Source organism: Spermophilus citellus (genome assembly GCF_964194105.1).
Source record: "Spermophilus citellus genome assembly, chromosome: 3".
Taxonomy (NCBI): Eukaryota; Metazoa; Chordata; class Mammalia; order Rodentia; family Sciuridae; genus Spermophilus; species Spermophilus citellus.
The window spans coordinates 231,946,840-231,972,769 of NC_138184.1; the positions used below are offsets into that span (position 1 = coordinate 231,946,840).

Below are 25,930 nucleotides of genomic sequence, written 5' to 3' on the forward strand. Positions count from 1 at the left end.
AAATGCTTTGTCAAATGCTTTCTCTGCATCAATATAATCATGATTCTTATCATTAAGTCTATTGATGTGATTAATTATATTTACTGATTTCCGTATGTTGAATCAACCTTGCATCCCTAGAATGATCATGATGCACTATTTTTTTAATATGTTTTTGTATGCAGTTTGCCAGATTTTTATTGAGAATTTTTGTACCAGTGTTCATCAGTGATATTGATCTGAAATTTTCTTTCCTTGACATGTCTCTGCTGATTTTGGTATCAGGATGATACTCCTTTTCTATTTCATGGAATGATTTGAGGAGTATTGGTATTAACTCTTCTTTGTAGGTCTTGTTGAACTCAGCTATGAATCCATCTGGTCCTGGGCTTTTCTTGGTTGGTAGACTTTTGATGGCATCTTCTGTTTCCTTGCTTGAAATTGACCTTTTTAAACTGTGTATGTCCTCTTGACTCACGTTTGCGTTGTATGTCCTCTTGACTCACGTTTGTGTTGTATGTCCTCTTGACTCACGTTTGGGTTGATCATACGCCTCTAGAAAACAATGGGGCATCTACATATGTCCAACAGACTCATCTCACATTCAAGAACCAAATAAACCACAACACAATAATACACGGTGACATTAATACGCCTCTTTCATCACTGGATGGATCTTCCAAACAAAAACTAAAGAAAGAAACTATATAACTCAATGATACAATGAATAATTTAGACTTAACAGACATATACAGAATATTCCATCCGTCAACAAGTGAATACACTTTCTTCTCAGCAGCACATGGATCCTTCTCCAAAACAGACCACAAAGCAAGTCTTAGCAAATACAAAAATTTAGAGATACTACCCTTCATTCTATCAGATCATAATGGAATGACAGTAGAAATCAATAATAAAAGTAAAAAGAGAAGCTACTCCAACACCTGGAGACTAAACAATTTGCTACTGAATGACGCATGGATACAGAAGCCATCAGGGAGGAGATGAGAACAATTCTAAGAGGTAAATGAGAACTCTGATACCACTTATCGAAACCTCTGGGACACTAAGGTTGCGCTAAGAGGGAAGTTCATTGCATTGACCTCATTCATTAAAAGAATAAAAAGTCAACAAATAAACAACCTGACACTGCAGTCAAAGCCCTAGAAAAAGAAGAATAAACCAACACCAAAAGTAACAGAAGACAGGAAATATGAAAATCAGGGCAGAAACCAATGAAACTGAAACATTAAAACAATTCAAAAAACTAACAAAATGAAAAGATGGTTCTTTGAAAAACTAAATAAAATTGACAAACCCTTGGCCACCCTAATGAAAAGGAGGAAGAAAACTCAAATTACTAAAATTTGTGATGAAAAAGGAAGTTTCATGACAGCCAGTACTGAAATACAGAAGACAATCAGAGACTGTTTTAAAACGTAGATTTACAGATTAAGTAGAGCTCTCTGCCAAGAAACAAGCCAGAACAGAGAAGACAGGCGGGACAATATGCTGCCACTGGTTGTCTGACTTATTGCTTCTGGTTTGCAATCATCTTCAGAGGCCGAATACAGTGTTGAATGAAATTCTCTGTCTGTACCAATGTCCCTGCACTTTGTAATTCAATTCCTGACTTCAGATAAAAGTGACTTCTTCATACGACTCTACCATTTACTGACGCGGCCAGTGAACAGCACCACAGCCCTGTGAAATCACAGGGAAGTTTAACTTGAGGAGAGAGAGAGATGAAAGGAGGGAAAAAAAGAGGAGGAGGAGGGTAAAAGCCATTTCCAAAATGAGAGGCCCAGAAATCGATTCGTAATTATCTGCCCACATGAGTCCAAAGGCTTTTATTTGATAAGGCAAGTAATACACAGCCAATAATGTGAATTATTTCAGAGAATAAAAGCCTGATGGTCTCCATGACCCACATAGCTTTGAGCAAGGCTTAGGACAAGGCTCCAGTCCATAGCCAGCTGTGGAGACATGCCCCTCCTGCCTGCTTCCGTCAGAGATGCCAGGGCTCCTGTGCCCTCTGGTGAGCTTCCAGGATGCCCAAAGGCTCAGTTTCCACCTCTGTGGAGGCACCTAAGGCTCTCGAGTATGAAATGAGCCCTATTAGACAAAGACTGTCCCTGCTCTGGGGTGTTCAAGAGCGGATGGAGCTCACCTCCCAGTAAGGTTCTTCCATTAACACCAAAAACCCTAGATCAAACTTTAAGCTTTTTAAGTTCTAAATGGGAATGAAGTCTTCTCAGTCTCACACTTTAAAATTAAAAGGCAAAATTCGTAGTTTGCATCAGGAAAAAAAATGCAAGCTTTTAAATAAAGCCTGCCAAGGTGAGCCACCTAGTTTTAATGGTCAGAGTAGTGGAGGGTTGATGAGGATATCCTTGACCCACAAGAACAATGCGACATCTTCTAAAGCCAGAACTGGGATTCTCGGATACACAGAAACAGAGCCATGTGTGGCCCAAGAGGGATGAGGCTGCGTGGCTGGTCGCTGTACTCACTCCTGCTCCTGTGTTGCAGCAAGACTTTCGTGGGAATTAAAGTTCACCCTTGTGTCTGCCAGTGGCACCCTGGCCTGGGACGACACGGCTGCATTTTCTGCATCTGTTCTGCCTTGACAATACATGAAGTGACCTCTGGCCCCCAGCTCTTCCGCTGGTGTCCCCACCCCGGCATCAGGAACACCAGCATGGCCTGGGATCAGCCTAGCCACAGAGCACAAGGTGCAGCACGAGAGCTGGTGGGGAGAGGTGGGTCAGTGTGGAGTACCAGGGAGGGCACACAGCAGCAGTGAGCTACAGGGGGACCCAGGGTGCTCTCAGGATCACGCTGCTCCAGCTGCTGCGTGCTCAGTGCCCCACCTCCTGGGGACCAGAATGTGTGCGCTCTGCCAGCCTTCACTTCTCTTGGCGTGGGCCTGTCCTGAATGATGACCTACTGTTCATTAATACCTGGCCAACCTGGAAACTCGTCAACCTGCACGGCATAATGTCAGGTGCCACGTGTGATGTGGTGAGCTGGTTAATATCCTGGAAAGGGGACCTGTTAGACTCCAGTCCTCCCAGCCCATCCTCTGGTACCAGCCCTTCCTCCGAGGCAGAGACAGTTACAACACTGGGCTTCCTCTTGATCCAGCACCCTGCCCCACGATGAGGTGCAGAAAACTCCATGCTCCTTCTACTGCAGACAGAGTATCTTGTCGTGGGGATCTTCCTTGGTGACCTTTACATCTCCTGGGATCACAAAACCCACAAACCCACAGCAGTGCAGGTGCAGGAGCACAGCAGACCAGAATACCAGACTGGATGATTCCACTCTCACCCAATGTCCCAGCAAAGTGAATCCACAGACCAGCAGCCCTGAGCACAGAGCTGCAGCGGTTCTGGGAATTATACTGGCAGCTGCCAGTCTTCTTCCTGAGGTGACCTGAATATGCTAAAATCATATTGCGGGGTAGGCTCACAGCTCCACCGACACAGGAGCGTGAAATGACCTCTCAGAGCTCAAAAAGAGCTCCACTTGGAAAGGAAATAGAGATTATCTTGCCTCTCAGTGCAACATTTGCTTTATTTTTTTTTTGCCAGAAAAGAATACAGTAACATACTCAAGATAATTAGAAGAAGATATATGATCCAGGAATTTTCATCTAAAAGAACCAGCCTCCAGGTATAAAAGATTCGGAAAAACAGGCAAGACACTGGGAACATTACTCCCTGGCCTTTCCTATGACTGCATCCAGGGACAGCTCCTGGTGGCCACAGCAACCAGGGACATCAGCAATGCAGCTGCAGGTGGCAGGAGCTACTAGCCACTGTGGAAGAGGGACTGCATAAGGTTTAGGGAGATAAGTGCCAGCGGACAAAGGCAGCCATCAAGCACCAGCCAACGTAGGATGGTGCACGCTGGGGAAGCCCCAGCAGATGCACGTTCAGCTGGCCTCGGTCACTGGCTGGGGGAGCATGCTGTCACTGCCATGTGGGGCTGGCTGTGTGACAGACAGTGTGAAACAGTGAGTAGCCAGGTCACTCCCCATCTCCTGGAAAACCACCATTCTCCTGGTGCAAGTAAGGAAATTTAAACATTCAGAAGCTTAAATACAAACTCTGAAGTCCTGATGCACTTAAAAATATCTGTATAGGGGCTGGGATTGTAGCTCAGTGGAAAGCATTTGCCTCACGTGGGTGAGGTACCAGGTTTGATCCTCAGCACCACATAAAAAAATAAAATAAATAAATAAGGTACATTTTTAAAATTCCTGTAAAGGACACCTACACATACAGAAAGGTCAAAACATATACTAAAAAGGAAGTTCAAAACCAAAATGAAATAAAACCAGGCTTGTGATACAGCCACAGAGCTGGTTCTCATCAGAGATGAGTCAGGCCAAGCTCTCACCTCCAGTTCAGGGAGGCCTTCCAAGAGGGCCTTCCCTCTTGTGGGTTATTCCAGGTGACTGCGGTTTGTCAGCTCACACATGTAAGCAACAGGGATCAGGACCCGATGAGTGCTGGACACCAGGCTCTGGGGTGCAAAAGTGACCCAGGAGGGCCAGATCAGAAATCCCTGTAGAGAGTAGGGACAGCTGCTTGAAGGTGGTAAGTACTGCCCAGGAAATCAACACAGTGGCAGGGAAGAAGGACGGACTGGGAAGGTCCTCTGCATGACAGCAGGCTTGGATCTGCACAGGGTCCTGGCCACCACGAGGCAGCCGGAGGGGCGAGGGCCGGATCTCAGCAGGACCTCAGCAGAAGGGACTGCCTCCTATCTCCCAGGGCAGTGGGAGGGTGTTTCAGTAGCAGACAGGAGAGTAAGAGGAGCCAGGAGCAGGGGGCATCTCCACAGCCAGCACTCTGGAGATGGCCAGGGCGGCCAGGACCCACTGGGGCCAATCCGTTTGTTCCATTCTGCATTGTTTATGGAGCTGGATATTTCACTCTCTTCTATGGAATTATGACACTATGTTGCTTTTTTTTTCATAATTTTGTTTTTCTGATTTCTGCTTTTGACATATAGCTCAATAAATCAGGAGAGTCTTGCCAGCAAACAGATCTATAGTTGTTCTCATGACAGCAAATTGCATACCATCAATGACATTCAAATGCTGAATTTTAATGGCTTGTCAGAAGACGTGAAAGGTACTTTTAAAATTTTAATATGTGGGAGAATTGTGTCTGCCCGTGTAATAGACAAGAGTGGTGAAAATGAGCGACCATATTTGTTACCTGATGTAAACATCTGTGTGGCAGAAGAACATCACACATCCAAGCCCCATGTCCCTTCCTCCTCTGTGTGGAAGGCTCCCTGAAGGCACAGCATGAAGCTGTCCGTCAGAGGCCACCAGTCACAACTCCAGACAGCAGTCTTGACAGACAGGACAGAAGCCCATGGCCAGCAGCTGGCTTCCCATGCTATTTCTGGGAAGATTCACTTAGGGAATCTGGAAAACCTCCCTACTCAGGGATCCTCCTCACGTCAGGCTGGCCAGGGCAAGGATCCAGCCTGGAGATGTGGAATCCCCAGCACCCTGGAGTGGTGACCATAATCGAGTCTTTGTATCAGGGCTGAAAGTCTGAAAAGACAGAGTAAATGAATCTTCCAGACAGGCATCTCCCAAGTCTGCTCTTCTTGGAAGTCTTCCTGTACTTGTTTTTCACCTTCTACTGCATTGTCTTTGGAAGAGAAGAGGAAACAGCAATTTATTTAAATAACGTGCAGATGGACTGGCTCTGTGGAGCTGGGCCACAGCACAAGTGGAGAGAGCTGTCTTTGGTGAGGACGGTGCTTAGCTCCTTTGGTTTCCCCGTGAGCCTCATTCTAACCTGGTTGTAGTACACATGAGCTCTCTCCATGCAGGAGTAAGTAGTTCATTCAAGTGGAACAATGAAAGGCGTCAAGGCTTCTTAGACAAACTCTGTGCTCCGTGGTATAGCTGGGGCCAACATGCAAGCTCAGCATGTGAGCAAGACCAGTTTGTATCACACAACTTCCCAACTAAGGGAAAAAGAAAACTGGGAGACTGAGGGAAGTGAACCCTGTCCTGGTCCAAGCTGCTCAGCTTCTGTGCTTTGAATATCACCCCGATCTTCCTGGCAGTGCCTTCTGTCATTAAATCCAACATCTTCAGAGAGGAATTTGATGAGAACGTGTCAATGTGCAGCCAGTGGACAGGTGGTAGAAGCTCTGCAGCCGAGGCAGGTGGAGCGGGTAAAGTCACAGGCCAGCATGTCTGTGACTAGAGGACCTAGAGGCTGGGCTCTTCTCTGTGGAAGCAGTGCTGTGCTTCTGCTGTGATGCTGTGGTGCTTCTCTTGTCCAGTGGGGTTTGTGCTCAGGACACCCTGGCTGGGAGTCAGATGAGTAAAATCAAGGAGAAGCCATGACAACCTGGAGGCAAGGTCAGATCCAGAGGCACTCGCCACAGCACAATTTTAAAGGTAAAACGTGCAGTTATCTTCCCCGAGTGGTTTTTGTCGTCTTCTCAGTCTGCTCTATGGGTCTAGGCCTAGAACTGTTTTTCCTAGGCCCTCCTCAGAAGCAGACTCCAATCGCTTTGCATTTCCATGAGCACTGGAGATGACATTCATCTGTCCACTCAGGAACTAGAGGTTCCCCCTGAGGACAGAGCCAGGCTATCAGGCTCCATCACTCATGTCCACAGTCTACAAAGCATTTGAGGATATTCAGCCAAGCCAACAGTAGACGGGGAGCTTAGGCAGCACATGTATATACCATTCTCCACTGTTGAGAGCCACAGCCAAAGGGGCCCCAGCAAACTTCCAGCTGCCGGCTGATGATTGGCTCACAGCGGCCCCAGCAAACTTCTAGCTGCCAGCTGATTGGCTCCTCTGCAGTGATGCTCATTGGGCTGTTTCCCCGCCCTTTCAGACCACAGAGCTGCTCATTGGGGGACTTTTTTGGCTCCGCCCACATGACCCAGCCAATCAGCCTCAAGAGCAGGAGGAGTGGGGGAGGTGGAGAGGCTTGTGGGAAGCCGGTGGTGGCATTTGGGCTCTGAAGGTTTTCCTGAAGAGCTGTGTGGTGTGGCGTGTGTTCTAAAAATAAAGTTCATTTCTTTTGACAAGTGGCTCCTGAATTGTGCCCAGCCAGACTGCAGCATTTGGTGGCCCGTACAGGGAACGAGTGAGGGTAAGTGATAAGGTAAATTGCTCACCCCTGAGGGCAGGGCGAGAGGATGGGTAGCCATTTTAAGATTCTTCTTTCATTTTCTTTTGCTTTTGTTTTTAAGTTGCCTGTCCCTGGAGATGGGTGGGACGTAAGAAAAACTGCTCACATCTGAGGAACAGATAGGGAGAAAGGACGGATGGACATTTCAGGAGGATAGAAAGGCTGTCATAATGAATTTTGGTTGTTCCATTTTTGTTTCATTCTGTTTCAGTTTTGTTTGGTGTCATCTTGTTGGGTTGTACTATAGTTATAGTAGAAATATGAGATCAGAAATTAGTAAAAAACAAACCAAAAGAGTGTTAAGTAAATTGTTAGAGGAAGGAGGCATCTCAGTAAAATCAAGAGCAGTCAGGGCATACGTTGATACAATACAAAAATGTAGCCCATGGCTTTTTAAGGAGGAGTTGTTAAATATATCAGAATGGAACCATCATGGTGAAGATTTAAAAAGAATAGAAAAGAAAAGCCCAGGGACTCTTCCAGTTAGCACATTGCCATTGTGGACATTCGTATCTTGTTTGCTTAGTCCAAAGCCTTCAGTTCAGACAATGGTAGAGGAAAGAGAAGACATATTGATTCAAGTAAAAGAGAAGGTCTCTCGAGCTAGTCAGACAGAGAAAAAAATTCAAGTAAAAGAGAAGGTCTCTCAAGCTAGACAGACAGAGGAAAAAATTCAAGTAAAAGAGAAGGTCTCTCAAGCTACTCAGACAGAGGAAGAAAGTTTAGAGCAGAAAAAGCCATCAGGGGAAAAGTTACAACAGGAGACTGCTACTAACACCTTTCTATCACCAGAGGGCGTAAGTGTCCAACCAACAGCGCCACCTCCATATGCTGGGAGGCCCCCAACCCCCATAGTTGATAGATGGGATCCTGAGACAGGACCTCAAATATTAACATGCTCTGTATTTGAGCAGACAGGAGGGCAGCGAATTCACCATGCTTTAGATTTCAAAACAGTGAAGCACCTCAAGCACCCTTCACTGTAAGCATGGTCGAATCCTTTACCAACTTGAACATGACGCCAGCAGATTGGGCTAGTATGTGTAAAGCTGTGCTAAATGGAGGACAATACCTGTTATGGAAGGTTGCCAATGAGGAATTTTGCAAGGAGATGGCTAGGTGAAATGCAGAAGCTGGTTATCCTCAGAGAAATCTAGATATGTTGTTAGGAAAGGGACCTTATGAGGATCAGCAGCAACAAATTGAATATGATCCTGCCATATACTTACAAATTGCTGTTGATGTGGTTAGGGCATGGAAGATTTTACAAGGACATGGAGGTTTACAAGGTCAATTATCTAAGGTAATACAAGGAGCTACTGAACCTTACGCTGAATTTGTAGATAGGCTTATTCAAACAGCTACTACCAGAGTTTTTGGGAATACAGAACAAGCAATGGCATTAGTAAAACAACTGGCTTATGAGCAAGCGAATCATTGGTGCATAGAAGTCATTAGACCATGGAAACATGCAGATTTAAACACATATATTAAATTATGTAGAGACATTAATAAACAAGGGCAAGTCTTGGCAGCTACAGTACAACAGGCTTTAGATGCCAGTCCAAAAACATGCTACATTTGTGAACAAACAGGACATTTTAAAAGGAATTGCCCCATAGGATGAGGGTTTATCAAAACTAGGTATCAAAGGAGTAGAATACCAGGTATTTGCCCATGATGCCATAGAGGGAGACATTGTGCTAATGAATGCCGTTCTCAAACCACCATAGAGGGTACTCCGTTATCAAAAAATGAACAAGGACCAGGTGTCTATCCACGATATCGTGCAGAAAGGCATCGGGCTCCATTGCCAAAAAATGGACAGGGGGGCCTAATGCTCCAGGGCCCAAGACCACAAATATACGGGGCACTGGAGGAACCCAGCAACCCCATCAAGGTAGTGCCCAGGACACATTGTCCACTAGATCTCTCATCAGACAAACCAGAGGGAGCACTGGGTTGGACATCTGCACCTCCGCCAGAGCAGTACTAACTTCAGAGATGGGAGTTCAAATCATTCCCACAGGAGTAAAAGGACTTCTTCCCCCAAAAAACAGTAGGCTTATTATTGGGACGCAGTTCTTCTACTCTAAAAAGGACTTATGATAAGTCCTGAGGTAATTGATCCTGATTATGAAGGTGAAATAAAAATTATAGCCAGTTCTCCAAAGGGTATATCAGTAATTTCACCAGGAGATAGAATAGCACAGTTACTAATAATACCCAGCCTACATGATAAATTTTCCAGTCATACTGTAGAAAGAGGTTTCAGGAGATTAGGCTCCACAGGTGTAGATTGGGCTATGCTTTCTTTAAATTCAGATTCTCTCCCCATACTAAAACTAAATATTCAAGGACATGAATTTAATGGGCTACTGGATACAGGTGCAGACCTTAGCATCATCTCTCGTCAAGAATGGCCAAAACATTGGCCATTACAACAAGACACTCAAACACTTCGAGGCCTAGGAGTGGCGACTAATCCCCATAGAAGTGCAATGGTATTAGATTGGAAGGATCCTGAAGGATGTGAAGGAACTATACAACCATATGTATTGGATCATCTTCCCGTAAATTTATGGGGACGAGATGTCCTAGATCAATTAGGTTTGACATTAACAAATAACATCAATCCAAATGCGCCCACTATTATGGCTAGACAAGGTTTTAGGAAGGAAAAAAGATTAGTAAAACAAGAATAAGATATAGCAGCACCAATTCAAATAGATCAAGGAATAAATAGACATGGATTGGGTTTTCAGAAGAGGTCACTGAGGCAATAAAAATTACTTGGAAATCAGAAAGACCAATATGGGTTCTTCAGTGGCCCCTGACTAAAGAAAAGATACAAGCAGCCCATGACCTGGAACAATTAGCGGAAGGACATATACAACCTTCTGTATCTCCCCATAATACTCCCATTTTTGTCATCAAAAAGAAATCTGGAAAATGGAGATTATTACAAGATTTAAGAGCCATTAATAATGAGATGGTTATTATGGGACCTGCTCAATTGGGGATTCCTCAATTGTCTGCTTTGCCAAAAACCTGGCATGTTTTAGCTATAGATATTAAAGATTGTTTTTTCTCAATTTCAATTCATCCTGAGGATAGTCCATATTTTGCATTTACTATCCCTGCACTGAATCATGAAGGTCTGATCAGAGATATGAATGGAAAGTACTCCCTCAAGGGATGGCTAACAGCCCAACTATGTGTCAAATTTGTGTTAACAAAGTAATCCAGCCACTTAGAAATCAAAATCCTGAACTACAAATATTTCACTATGTGGATGATGTATTATTAGCACACGAAGATAAAAACACATTGCTAGAATGTTATGCCACACTTACAAACTTATTAAAAAATTATAATCTAGAGATAGCAATAGATAAAGTACAATTAAATCTTCCAAATAATTATTTAGGAGTTCTACTATCCTCAACCACGGTCCGTCCACCAAAAATTCAAATACAAGTAGATCAACTCAAATCACTTAATGACTTTCAAAAGTTATTGGGAGACATAAATTGGATAAGGCCTTATCTAGGCATACCAACAGGAGAGTTGGGACCTTTATTTGATATCCTAAAAGGTCCATCAGATCCAAATTCACCCCGAATGTTAACGCCTGAAGCAAGAAAAGCATTAAAAATCATTGAAACATATATGGAAAATATGCATTTGGATAGAATTGATATAAGTTTGCCTTTATTATTTATTGTACTACCAACAAAAAATATTCCTACAGGAGTATTTTGGCAAGAAGGTCCATTATGGTGGATACATTTATCTTATTCTCCTAACACTATTCTTACTAGATATCCTGAGGCCGTAGGACAATTAATACTCAAAGGAATAAGAGCAGCAAAAGGAGTGTTTGGGATTTCTCTCAATAAAATTATTACTCCATATACTATGGATCAAATTGATGAGTTAGCTAATGAGTTAAATACTTGGGCAATAATCATGTGTAAATCTAATGTTTCATTTTATAACCACTTACCATCTAATCCTTTATTGTCTTTTTGGTCTTCTCATCCTATAGTTTTTCCAAAAATGACAAGAAAAACACCTATCATGAATCCTCCAAATATATTCACTGATGGGTCAAATAATGGTACAGCAGCAATAGTTACACTTGATCAAACTTTTACATTTTTAGTATCCAAACAATCAGCTCAAAAGGTAGAACTTAATGCAGTATTACAAGCTTTTGTGATGTTTAAAGATTCTGTATTTAATTTATTTTCTGATAGTCAGTATATAGTTAATGCTACAGTATCCCTTGAAGATGCTGGTAGGATTTCCCCTTCCTCTACTGTTTTCTCTTTGTTTTCCACTATACAAAGTCTAATCTGGGACAGAAAAGATCCGTTCTTTATAGGACATATCAGGGCACATACAGGATTGCCTGGAGCCCTTAGTTTGGGCAGTGATTTAGCAGATAAAACTACACATGACATACATATTTTTCTCTACACTAGAAGAAGCTACAAATTTTCATAAAAAGTTCCATGTTAATGCTAATACTTTACAAAAGCATTTTAAAATAACTAAGGAACAAGCTAGACAAATAATAAAACAATGTCAAAATTGTGTGACCTTTTTACCACAAGTTAATCTTGGAGTTAATCCTAGAGGACGGATACCTAACCATATTTGGCAGATGGACGTCACACACTTGCCAGAATTTGGAAAATTAAAATATTTGCATGTTACACTTGATACTTCTTCCGGATTTTTGATGGGCTCCCTTCATGCCAGAGAAAAAAACTAAAGATATTATAGCTCATTGCTTACAAAATTTTGCCACTGTGGGCGTTCCAAAACAGTTAAAAACAGATAATGGTCCTGGTTATACCTCTACCTCTTTTAAACAATTTTGCTCATCATTTGGCATTACTCATATAACAGGAATCCCATACAATCCACAGGGACAAGGCATAGTTGAAAGAGCTCATCAAACTATTAAAATGTACTTATTAAAGCCAAAAGAAGGAATTGGGAAGGGGTATATATCCCCCAAAGATAAACTTAAAATAACCCTTTTTACTCTAAACTTTTTAAATTTGGATTCATCAGGACTAAGTGCTGTGGAAAGGCATATGTGTCCAAAAAATGTACATAAGCCCAAGGTACTTTGGAAGGATATTCTAACAGGACAATGGAAAGGTCCTGACCCAGTGATTGTCTGGAGTCGGGGGTCTGTTTGTGTGTTTCCACAGGGAGAACAGCAGCCGATTTGGATTCCAGAGAGATTAACTAAAGCAATTTCTACAGACCAAAAAGAAGATGATTTGGCTCAAATCCATAACATCTGATATCCAGAACTCCAGTTTGGCTATCCTTACATCTGCAACAGAACCAGGATGCTTTTTTCAATATCTATTTTATTATTGTCCTTTCCCACATCATGAAGTTCTATTTTGTTTTTTGAGCTCATACAGACCTAGATTAATGTTTTGCTGATCAGTTCTATTTTTTGACTGTGGAGTTTTTAAACATTGCAATGGAGATTTCACCTGTAAAATGTTATAAGGCCTTTACTATTATGTTATGTGTTGTATGTATTATATTATGTATGCACACTTGTGTTTTGTGTTGTATGTTTGTATATACGTATGTCCATATATCATTTATGATGAGCGCTCATGAAAAAATGGATCCAAATATTTTTTTATTCACATGATTTAAATGGTTTAATTTAAATTGGGTAAATAGCTGTTGAGGATTGTTTTAATAGGTGAACAAAAAATGAGGTTAACAGATCTATTTGTTTACTTTCACCTTTTCTTTTCATTATATTTAATAATTCTGTTCAAGATAATGTAATTTGTTCAGAAAATTGTTTTCTTGTAGTGCCTTCTGGAATGTTACATAATTTTTTCTTTAGCCATTATTGCCAGAATTCTTATCTTCATCCCAGTGCCAGTGAAGACAAAGATAAAACCAATCTACAGCTTTTGCAATAGCCATCACTGAACTGCTTGCAGAACTTGCCTGGACTATGTATCACTTGTATGCATTGTGACCTCACCTGTATGCATTGTGAACTATCTGTTGGTGCAGCGACTTGTGGTAGTGTTGGGGTATTTTTGCTGATGGTGTCATTGGTGGTGCAATTTTTCCAAAAGGAGCCGTCAATTGGCTTGGTGTATCCTCCTCCCTTCTGCTTGTGATGGTCGTTCAGCTAAAATTTGGGGGCCAACAGAGGTAAGGCAAAGAACCTCACACCCCGCCCCCCGCTGGTACAAAGACCTCTCCACAGGTGTGGCTGTATGCTGGACCGGTAGTCAATGGCGGGTAAGATCCAATTGCACGCCTTGAGGTCAGCTCATCCGATGACGGGTAAGGACCATATGTAGTATTGGACAACCTAAGGCAGGCACGGTCCCTAAGCCACATGCTTGTTGTTTAAACAGAGAGGGGGAGATGTTGAGAGCCACAGCCCAAGGGGCCCCAGCAACATCTAGCTGCCAACTGATTGGCTCCTCTGCGGTGATGCTCATTGGGCTGTTTCCCCGCCCTTTCAGACCACGGAGCTGCTCATTGGGGGACTTTTTTTGGCTCTGCCCATGCGACCCAGCCAATCGGCCTCAAGAGCAGGAGGGGTGGAGGAGGTGGAGAGGCTTGTGGGAAGCCGGTGGTGGCAGTTGGGCTCTGAGGGTTTTTCCTGAGGAGCTGTGTGGTTTGGTGTGTGTGTTCTAAAAATAAAGTTCATTTCTTTTGACAAGTGGCTCGTGAATTGTGCCCAGCCAGACTGCGGCACCCCAAAAAGAAGATTTGCTTTCCCAAGCAAGATGCGGCAACATGGGAACCAGAAAGGTCCATCTCTGGCTCGTGGTGAAAATCAAAGGGCAGGCATGCCTGAAGAGCTTCCAGAGTGAAGCCACGAATAGATGCTCTGGCCAGGCACGGGTGGTGGCCCTTTCTCACCTCGGAGCACAACTGTGAGCCATGTGACCACTCGGACCCAATGTGTGGCAGTTGAGGAGGCAGTAGAGAGAGCACAGAATAGGGGGTCATCAAACTATAGCTACTCCCGAGAAAGGGCTTTGCCCTCAGCTCCAGGGGCGGGGCAGGGAGAGCAGACAACATGGCCTTCAGGAGCCTGGGGATGCAGCCACGCCTATCTACATGTCATCTATGTCATCAATGTATAGACCTACCCTGTGTCTGCACCCTCTTGTGCACCTGCCCCTGAAGTTCACCAAGTTTGCTTGCCAGAAGCACCCCTTTCTCCTGCTGAGGGTAATCTGACTTTCCTGATGGAACCGGAAACTTCCCTGCCTGAGGGGATTACCTTGTGGGCCCTGCTGACCCACCAGGACCCCCTGCCTCACCCTCCCCTGGCATCCAGACTACACTGGACTCAAGCTCCTGCAGGCCCAGAGGGTGAGGTGCCAGGCATGGCCCAACAGAGAGCTCAAGTCACATTAGAGGATCATGTGGTTTCACCCATTTGCAACAACAGACACCTGGGTACAAAGTGTGGAACAAATCTTAAGGTCAAAGGGGAATGAGCAGAAGTGGAGTCACTTCAAATTCATTTCATGGCCCCCTAAGTGTAGATCCTCCACTTGGTGTCTCAGCTGAGGGACTAGATGGCTCTGCCGTGTCCACGGTTGGCTGTCATAGATGTGGATCCAAAGGGCTCTATGTGAAATAAGGCTGAAATCCAGGACTTCCCTGGCCTCAAAAGCCAGTGTCCAAAGGCAGAGGAAGTCTGTCATGCCAGAGTGGATTTATCACAAAGACCTGCTAATGACCCTGGGATTACCCAGGGCAGATATCCCACCATGACTACAAGAAGTAAATTCACAAGGCTGCCCACCACCCTTGAAAAGCTCTGTAGTGACATTTCTCAACATTCAGGGGTGATTGTGGGAACTGTTGCTAGCAATCTGGGACCTCAAGGGCACTGGGGACAATGGGATTTGGGGTGGCAATGCCAAGTGGTAACACTTATGTGCTACAGAAAGGTGGATGGGATTACCACAAAGCAGTTATTAAAGAGTCCGACTCACAGTGACCTTTAGCATTGTTAGACTGCTCCTAGATATGAGATAGAGGGGCAGCCTTCAAATGCCCTGTGGATCTGTGCATACAGGGAAGTTCTACGTCTACTGAGCAGACCCTGACCTGAATTGCCCAGACAGCCAAAGTCCCCAGTCAATTCCTGGCCTTGGCCCATCTCACAAACCCAGAGCCCTATGAATGAATTGGGGGAGCAGGTTCCCTTCCAGCGGACCCAGCTACACAGCAAGAATGTGCACTGCTAATCTCCCCAGTTTCCACCAAGGGGACTTGCAGCCCCTTGACAGGGTGACTGTGCAGGTAAGAGACATCACAAGGCTTTCCACTGCTGGACCCTGGATCGGAACTGAGCCTGAGTCCAGGGGACCCAAAACGTCACTGTGGTTAGTTAGAGTAGGACCTCATGGACGTGAGGTGACCTGTGAAGTTTTAGCTCAGGTCCATTTCATAGGTTCCCAAACCCATTCTGTAGTTATTTCCCATTCCAGAATGTGTGGGTCAAACAGATGTAGTCAGGAATTTAGCAAAATCTTCATGGCTCACACAGGAACAGTTTGGAGGAAGGAAAGTTCATTTTGGCTCAAGGTTTCAATGGGTTGCCTCCATTGCTCTGGGCCTAAGATGAGGTAGCACGTGGCAGAAGGGTGTGGCGAAAGGAAGCTTCAAGATAGGGTAGCCAGGAAGCAGAGAGACAGGGAGAAGGGGAATTGGCCACAGGGAAGAGGCACCCTTCCAAGGTGAACCAATGACACCCCTCCTCCAGCCACAGTCCACCTGCCTACAGTTAAGTCCTCTGAAACTAGGTTGGACTGACTATGTGATAGCCTTCTTAATCCAGTCATTTCACCTCTGAATATTCCTGGGGATTAATGGATCTTGGAGAATGTCAGTGTTATGACAAACTCAACCAGATGGCAGTGCCCACTGCAGCTGCTGCACTTGATGTGGTCGCTCTGCTGGAGCAAATTAACACACCCCCGGGTACCCACTACACAGCTACTGACTTGAGGAAGCCTTCCCTCTACTTGCAGGAAAGACCATCAGAGGCAGCTTGATCTCTCCTGGAAGGGCCAGCAATAAATACGTCATCACTGCCCTACATCAAATCCTGACGCTTCAGCCCTCTGTGACTCTCTGACCTCAGGGACCTTAACTGCCTTTTCTTCCCACAGGACACCACTGCGGCCCATTACACTGATGAGAAGCGGCTTGGACCTGGTGTCCGGGAAGTAGCATGGACTCCTGTAATGGTAAGAAGCTTACATGCCAGAGGATCTCTGCGGCAGATAGGAAAGCCGTCGATGGGTGACTCCAAGCACAGACCTCAGGACTTTGGAGCATATATCCTCTGTGGATAAACACTCCCTTTCAGGTCACTGCTGTGGCTGGCACTGGGCCTTATTAAAGGCTGAAATGAACCACAGACTATTGTAACAGGGGTGTACTTTATGCTCTGAATATAGTCCTTGCTGCTCTGTCACTGCATTTTTTTTAGTTGTAGAGTGACACAGTACCTTTATTTTTATTTACTTGTTTTTATGTGGTGCTGAGGATCAAACCCAGGGCCTCAAATGTGCGAGGCAAGTGCCCTGCCACTGAGCTACAACCCCACCTGCAATTTGTTTTTTAAATAAACATGTTTCTTTCTCTCCCTCTTTCCTTGCTCCTTTCCTTGCTCCGATCTCTTCCACCCTCCCTAATCTCAGGGAAAATAGGATTACCTTCCTTCCCCACCCTAGGCAGAGTTATCTGTCACTGAGTACACACCCACCACAGGCAGGAATTAATCCAGATTTGGGGGATAGTTCTAGAAGATCTCAGAAATGACTATCTCCCAGATTAACAAGTTAATTATGACTCCAACAGAGAACACTGGAGTGTAGCCTTTGAATCACCTCTTCAAAAGCCCCTGTTCCTGCTGATGGGCAGAATCGTACTCTCTGGAAAAACCTTTTTCCTTTTTCTCAAAACCCTGTCCTTGTTAGCGGATTGGCATCCAGGACAAGGACTGGGCTTTCCGCAACACTAGCACAAAGACTTTACTTGGAACTAACCGAGCCTCACTGAGCATGCACACAAGACACCTTTCCAAACAGAAGAGGCAGGTGAGAACCAGGGTGCAGCAAGCCCTGAAGGCACCCACCTGCACAGAAAGGAGGCCAGGTGCCATGGGCCTCAGGGCACGGCCTCCTCCCTGGCTTATGGGTCAGCATCAGCAGCCGCTCCCTGTGGGTCGCAGACTCAGGGGTTGGTTCTGCAGATGTGCAGGCACCACCAGGAGTGGACAGCTGAAATACTCTACTCCTCCCCTCATGGAGAATCCCCAAAGGACAGCAGTAGGAAAAATTATCTTGGGGGAAGGACCTTGAGCATTAAGCTGGCTGTCCACTCTCCTTAGAGGGAGAAATGGCCTCTCATAATCACACACTGACCCAGGCTGTGGCCAGCTGTTTGGCAGGATGGTCAGGGAGTCAGAAGGACTATGAGTGGAGATTGGTGACATGGTACGTGGAGGAAAAGGTCCGGGACTTCTCTGCAAGGGTCCAGATGCACTGGTCTGTGTTTCCCACATGAATGCTCACCACAGGGTGACCTCAGGAGAGGACTTTACCAACCAAAAAGACCAGATGACCCTTTCTGTGGACACCAGTGGGCCTCTTTCCCCAGCCACCCAGCCGTTTCCCATTGTGCTCATGAACCAAGTGGCCATGGTAGCAGGGCTGGAGGTTAGGCTTAGGCTGACCTGGTTTCACCCCTGCTGCAGGCCCAGTCTGCCACATCAGACGTATACCATGTGGTTAACTTGCATCTCCTGGTTTAAGTTACAGGGTATCGACACTGAGTCCAGTCTGCCGCATCAGACGTATGCCATATGGTTAACTTGCATCTCCTGGTTTAAGTTACAGGGTATCGACACTGAGTCCAGTCTGCCGCATCAGACGTATGCCATGTGGTTAACTTGCATCTCGTGATTTAAGTTACAGGGTATCGACACTGAGCCCCAGTCTGCCACATCAGACGTATACCATGTGGTTAACTTGCCTCTCATGATTTAAGTTACAGGGTATCGACACTGAGTCCAGTCTGCCGCATCAGACGTATACCATGTGGTTAACTTGCATCTCCTGGTTTAAGTTACAGGGTATCGACACTGAGTCCAGTCTGCCGCATCAGACGTATACCATGTGGTTAACTTGCATCTCATGATTTAAGTTACAGGGTATCGACACTGAGTCCCAGTCTGCCACATCAGACGTATACCATGTGGTTAACTTGCCTCTCATGATTTAAGTTACAGGGTATCGACACTGAGTCCCAGTCTGCCACATCAGACGTATACCATGTGGTTAACTTGCATCTCGTGATTTAAGTTACAGGGTATCGACACTGAGTCCAGTCTGCCACATCAGACGTATACCATGTGGTTAACTTGCCTCTCATGATTTAAGTTACAGGGTATCGACACTGAGTCCCAGTCTGCCACATCAGACGTATACCATGTGGTTAACTTGCATCTCCTGATTTAAGTTACAGGGTATCGACACTGAGCCCAGCATGGTACCACCAGTCAGCAACCCGATGCCAGGTGAATCTCACCGGACCTCTTACGGAAGCGACAGCACCTTTCTGTGGCAGACACCGCTCTGCATACAGATCTACCCTCCCTGCATGCCCTACCTTGCCAAACTACATCCTTGTGGACCCACAGTGTCCAAAAGGCCAACACACCTTTTGACAAAGAATTCCCAGGAGGTCCAGTAGTGGGCCCATGCCCACGGGATTCTGTGGCCTTTCACTGTTACCCACCATCTGAAGGCTGGCTTTTTGAGGGTGGGTGGCTTCTGAAGATACTTGGCAGCTCCTGCTAGGTGGCAGCACCCTGCAGGGCTGGGCAGGGTTCTCAGGAGCCTCCAAGACGATGGGTACTTTTTCCCACGGCCAGGATGTGTGGGTCAGAGAGCCAAGGGGGGAATGGGAGAGGCCTCCCTCACTTCCACACAGTGTGACCCACCAGCTGCACTGACCAGGAAGGAGGATCACATCAGCAACGCATAGTGCCTCTCGCACTTCATGTCCAGACTGAGTCAACGGGAACTGTAAGAGACCGATTCATGCAGCATTGCTGACCACCAGAATGCCCAGCATGGCCTGCGTTGACCCAGGTGGGGAGCCACGACAAGTGGAGACTCCCTGAGGGAAGAGAGGTATGCAGTGGGTAGTGGAAGAAGGAGTGCTAATGGCAGCCCACACTGCCTGGGAAGCAGGGCTGGACATTCCACATCACCCATGTGATATGAACATGCTCCCAGCTCGATTACATGGTTAACTCTGCGTCCCATGATCTACGTCACAGGGTATCAAGGGGCAAGTAAAAACCAGGGGAGATAGGGTGAACACCACCCAAACACACAGCAGAGGCACGATCTTGTCTTTGGGGGAGGGTGGCTGCAGCCCCTCACCATTGAGGTCAAGGCTGCAAGACGGGGCGCCCAGCTACCCCCGTGTGCTCCAGCTTACCTTAGCCTCCCCGCCCTCCAAAGCCTTCCTGTCCTTGCCGCCTGCTGCAGGGCTTTGAGCTCCAGGCACAAAACAGGAACCCAGAAGCTGGCCAGCTCCCCAGCCACAGGACGGGTCCCTAGTATGTACCTGCAGGGCCTGAGTGGTTCTGGTTCCCTGAATAAATCCCGAAAGTGAGCGCCACAGGGAGAGCACGTGCCCTGGCCCAAAGACCTGGGCTTAAGGAATCGATGGAAGCCAGTCTGCAGAACTCCTCCGTGCGTCTCACAAATAAGCCAGTGCACGGGTGGAGCATCAAAAGCAGGCCGAGAAGTGTCTCCCGTCCTGCTGACCACACCTGTCCATGGAGCAGCGGAGCTCCTGGGGAGCAGGTGGCCCTGGAGGAAGCGTGGAGGGCATGGTACAGGCCCAGGATGCCAGCTCCTGGCTCCCACCTCTAGTCTTGCTGCCAGGATAGTCAAACCCTGACCCTGAGAGACATGGATTTCACCAGTCACGCTCTGGGCTGTGATGCTGCATGTGGCCTCAGACTGGCCCGTGCCCAGGTGAGACTTTATCTTAGTAACAAGTGAGGCTAAGGCCAATCTCATGATACAGTGCCCCTCAATTCAAAACTATACACACAGCAAAACTATACCTATATGAATCAGGTATGCAGCAAAATCAATCACTTTCACATCACTGTGATTTTGATGATCATCTTCTTAGCACCCCAGAGAAGTGAACAGAGGAAGGGACAGGAGTCTCCTACAACGAAATCACAGGACAGAACACCACACGAGGACAGCTGGCCAGGCAGACCCCTCAGGGCTCAACTCTGGCTGCACACGTCACATCCTAGTGTCCCTCACCCTGAAATCCCAAGCACACAGGAGCAGGCCAAGTTTCCTGACCCTGAGGCCAGTCACCATGGGGCTCCCCCTTCCCTGGTGCCAGCCCTACGGGCCTCTCCTGGATACCCGGACCCCAACTTTGCCCCGACCGGAGGCCCAGGTACTCAGCAAACCCCTGCAGAGTGCAGGCCTGGCCGGGCCGGGCCCCGCCTGCCTACCTGTGCGGGAGAGCTTCTGCAAGGTGACCCTCAGGTGCTGCAGAGCCAGTGGAGATGCGTCATAACGGTAGGTATCCACAGCTGGAGCCTTCTGGCACCTCCCGAACACTCCATCTGCAGGAAGAGGAAGGCAGAGAAGAGGGGGAATTTGAGGTCTCATGTTCAGAAGTAGGCAGGTCCCACACACTGTCCTGAGGCTTTGAAACCCATTCACACTACGTCAGAACAATTCTAATCCAGAAGCACTTGCAAAGTGAAGATTTGCTTAAATAAAAAAAACAAATATGCAGACGCTAACACACAAGGGGGTGAAGGTGAGCGTAGAAGTTCACTGGATTAGACAGAGGGAAATGAAGGGAAGGCGGGGGGAGGGGACAGGGAAGACAGTGTAATGAACAGACCTCACTTTCCTGTGTTCATATACGAAGGCACGACCAGCGTGACTCACATCCCATACACCACAAGAAGGGGGTCCTCAGTGTGTGCGTATAACATGTCAGAATACACTCTACAGTCCTGCACCTTAAAAGGAATTTTAACAAAATAATCACACACACACACACACACACACACACACACACACACACACGTACGTTAATGGAAAGGTAAGAAACTAAAATGAAATAAAAGTTAAAAACTGAGCATCATGGAAAACATGAATGTGAAGTCAGAGAGAGCTCGTGGAGCCAGTGCAGTGTGGGCTTTCCATCGGCTTCTCACTGGGTGCCCAGCCTCTCCCCCTTATCTCTCACTCTTAAACCACTTTTTTTTTTTTTTTTTTTTTTTTTACTTTTGAAACTTGCTTCTGACACCTTCGTGACAAAAAGTCAGTCACCTTCAGGGCCAATCCTGCAGGTGAAAACAGACGCCCAGGAAACATAAATGTTAACTTCAGAGGCCCCAGGACTGGCGGACGCACGCAGAGCACAGAGCGCCTGGCCTGCTCTCTGAGGCAGGAGAAGTCGGGCCCACTGGCAGTAGGAGGGGACGGTTCATTCCGTTCTCTTCCGTGTGTCTAAAATGACTGCTGTTAACAGCCTTCCAAGCCACACCTTCTGATTAATTTAGGCCCTAATCAGTCTTTATTCCAGCAAACTGTCCACTTTGTGAGAAGCTTCCTGGGGTGGGGGGTGTCAAACATTCAGATCACCTTCTATGACTGACAACGGAGGGATTCAGGGCTCTGCTTCCCACACCAGCAGCCATCTGCAGACCCCAGCCACAGAAGGGAAGGTCCCTATGGTCTGTGACAGCTTGGCTGCAGTGTGGCTGAAGAAGGCCATTCAAATGCAACAAGTTTGGTCAGTAGGAGTACATTCACCCACTGCCTCAGTCGCTGGTGTGATAGGACACACACGCTCTGCACCGACTGCCTTGTGACTGAAAGAAAGCAAACTCACGAATCACAACACCACATTATCTCTGTGGGACTGTGCAGACTCAAGAATTCCATAAGGGGCCGGCCCAGCTGAAGAGCAGCTATGCCAGCTGCCGGTCCTCCCCAGCAGGGACCACCACACTGCCCCGTCCCAGCCCTCACTCAAAGTAAAGCCACCGAGGCTCCCGGGACAACTGCTGTGGGGACAGGGCGCCCCACCCCCTGTCCCAGCACAGCTGCATTGCACACAGGAGCATGCATCCACACTCCTCCTCATGTCAGAGAGAGGAACAGTGCGTGTTGCTGTGTACTCAGGGTCAGGGAAGGAGGCAGAAGAAGGGAGGAGGGCGAAAGTAAAGAAGTGCTTTGAGCACACCTAGAACTCTCCTCCTCAGGCAGAGTCATGACATGTGGGAACACTGAGCGGGACCCACCCCATCTTCACACATGAGGAAGGGGGCCACAGTGTCACAACCAAGGCTGGGGCCCAGGCCGGGGCCCCCGAACCAGGCTCCCTTGCCCACGGTGCCCAGGGCAGCACTCCACACACAGGATCAGCAGCAGCTGGCACTCATGCATGCCAAGGAGACACTGCCCTGTAGAGATGAAGTTCTGGGTCAGGGCCGGCAAAGCCTCAGCCAAAGGCTGCCCTGTGCACTGGCCACCAGAGCCATGTGGGGCTCGGTAGCGCACACTTGACAAGAGTGTCTCGGGGTGTCTAAGCGCTCCCGAGCCACGGTAAGGAATCGCTCCCCCAGGAAGCACTTGCAATCCTTCAGGGTTTCATAAGGAAAGTCAGCCAAAGGTGAGTCATATCTATTCTGGAACTTTCTAAACAAATTATTTCTTTGTCTGAAGTACAAAGGTATCATTCCTTAAACCTGATTTTTCGCACACAATGTTATGAATGTATTCTCAGAATAGTGTGATTAGACTTCCTTGAAATTTTCCCTTTGAACATACATTTAGAATGTTAAACACATGATATTATTTCTACCTTTAAAATTAACTAATTTTGTTTACTAATTTGAAAGTTGAGATTTAATTAATCATTGATTTTCTTTGCCCCTGGACTATATCAGAGACTAAGACCAGAAAAAAAAACTGAAGAAGGGAACTTCAATCTGACGGCCGAGGCTCCTGAGACTCAGAGGGGGAGACGGGGGCCACGCAGGCAGCCAAGTGGCCAGGAGCCACCACACAGGAGTCAGCTTGACAAGCCACCACACTTGTCCAGGCCAGTTTCACCCCTAGAACTGTCCCAAGAGGTGGCATGGCCTCATCAGGCTGTTGGCACCTGGGTGTTTGATCACTCTCAGGACTGCCTGAAAGGCAATCCTTCAGTGTCCCCAGGAGGCCTCCTACCGACCGAGGACCCCAGGATTGAATCTGGCTGACCTCCCCCAGGCGGCCTCCTGATGGACTCAACACCTTGGAGCCCAACTGTGAGACTCTCAGGCTGAGGGTCCGTCTCTCCTTCAAGAACTGGCACTGTGTGAGTTCCACCACTGTACCCTAGGCTCAAAGTGCAAGCATCCCACAAACCATGGAAATCACAGGAGATAAGAAAAGAAAAGGCAGGGGTGGGGGTGTCTCATGAAAATCAAAGGGAGATAAATAGAATAGAGGAAGGGGGAAAGAGAATGGAAGAGAAAGGAGAAATAAAATACTGGGGAATGATATTGGCCAAATTATACTGTTATCTTGTGTGCATGTGCAAATATGTAACAAGTCCCACCATTATGTACAACTATAATGCACCAATTAAAAATGTGGGAAAAAAAAACAGAATGGGTTATGTAGGTGCAGTGGTTCACATCTGTAATCCCAGCAACTTGAGGCAGGAAGGTCACAAGTTTGAGGTCAGTCTGGGCAACTCGGTGAGACCCTGCCTCAAAATAAAACTTTTTAGAAAAGGGCTGGGATGCAGCTCAGTGGTAGAGTACTTGCCTGGCCTGTGCAAGGCCCTAGTTCTGCAGATAAAAGAGAATGGGTTAAGAGACGATGGGTTCTCCAGGTGAACCATGATCAGCCGTCATCACCATTCAAACAATCCAGGTGTACATGGGTGTCTGTGGCCAGTCGCATGCACTCACACGAGCACAGCCTCTCTGACAGCCAAATGCAGCAGGAGGGCCCGGGATGCTGTCATACCCACACCCAGATTCACCCAACAGACCAACACTACAGACATCTCCACGCAGGAACTGCCCCATGCACCTGTGCACACTGTTCTGGGGTCTACCTTGGAAGGCTTCACATACCTCTGCTGAGCGACGACCTGGAGGGGCAGGACAGAAGAGCTGAGGGACCTATGCTCAGGCATGGTAGACACCGCAGGCTCACCTTCAGGAGGCTCAGGCCCATGGTAGTTGTGTTATGCTTATAAATGGGCCTGGAGAAGGCTGGCCGCAGACAGTGTGTTGGGAGCCTTGCTCTGAGAAGGAATGTGTGAGTGGGGGAGACCAGAGAAGCAGGTGGGCAGGATGCCTCCCAGGTAGACCCACAGGACAGCACAGTGGACTGCAGACAGCTGCAGGAGGCAAGCCCCTTCACGAAGCAGTCCTGGGCTCTCTGTCCAGAGCAGGAAGGAAGGCTGGAGAGGTGGGCAGACGGAGGCCATCCTGGCAGCCACAGGCCCAAGGGCAACACCTGCCACACCTCCGTGGACAGTGGCATCACCACCTGGTGGACCACGACTCGGAATCGTGGGGAGCTCAGCTGACTGGGGTGTCTTCAAGCCCAGGATTCTAGAAGGGAGCCTCCCCTCCCAGTAGAGAGCAGGAGATAAAGCCAGCAGCTCTGGGGACAGTGCACTGTGCTGAGGACAGCAGAAGCACCCAAGGGAGTAGCTGCTCCAGCTCTGGCTGACTTCCCAGAGCCGAGAGAACATTCCAGGAGTGATCAGGGATCCAGAGGGAGGGGTCAGTTTCTTCCATCTGAAAGGAAAGTGCTAATTTTTTGCCAGATTTTCAGAAGAATATTTATTAAGAGCCTACCTCGTTAGTTTGCTTAGCCAGCACATCTTGGTCCACTGTTCCCACAGGCAAAATCATCTCCACTCTTAAAGTCACTGTCCCCCACCACACATTCACACCGCCTGCCTCAGGCCCTAAGAGTCCGTCCCTCCTCCCTGGGTCTGTGGGACTACATGTGGAACTTGAACACATGCACGAGCTTTCACAGGCTTCTCTCTCCAACACAGCACTCTCGTGTACACACCCTCAATCCCACACAATGTACACACTGCTTGTATGCTTCCCTGTGTAGACATGTCCACATGTCCACGAATGCAAACACACACACACAGACACTCAGGTGCACCTGTGCCCATGTTAATATATAAACATGCACACTTAAAAGCTCACAAGCACGGGCACTTGTGCACATATGCTTATTTTCACACCCTCACGTGCACAGGCACATGCTCCTGCACTCAGCACACCCCACAAGCCACCTCCGCTCATCACCTCTTTGTCCCTCCAGCCCCACCCTCTCCCCGTAGCAAGGCAGGGAGTCACTGTCACAGCCTCTCTGCATCTTCCATGACATTGGCTAGGATGCCTTGCACTCAGGTGGACTGAAGAGAGATGAGTCGCTGTTTAACTGCTACCTCCCCATTTTTCTGAAGAAATCTGTGATGTTTATGCAAATATCTCCCACCACTAGCTAGAAGCCTAACTCACTGGAATCCGCAAAGCTTTACAAGTCTGCCTCCTGGCCAGGACTTGGAAGGACTTGCTGGAGAGCTAGCCAGGGGCTGGA

At 47.2% G+C, this 25,930-nt stretch overlaps 1 protein-coding gene across 1 annotated transcript in view; it reads right to left on the reverse strand.

The window, feature by feature from the left end:
- Positions 1 to 25,930, reverse strand: part of PTPRN2 (protein tyrosine phosphatase receptor type N2) — a 944,635-nt gene that overhangs the window by 721,572 nt on the left and 197,133 nt on the right. The window contains exon 3 of the mRNA XM_081285260.1: positions 20,788 to 20,901. Within this exon, the coding sequence (XP_081141386.1) occupies positions 20,788 to 20,901 (114 nt within the window). The remainder of the gene's footprint in view (positions 1 to 20,787; positions 20,902 to 25,930) is intronic.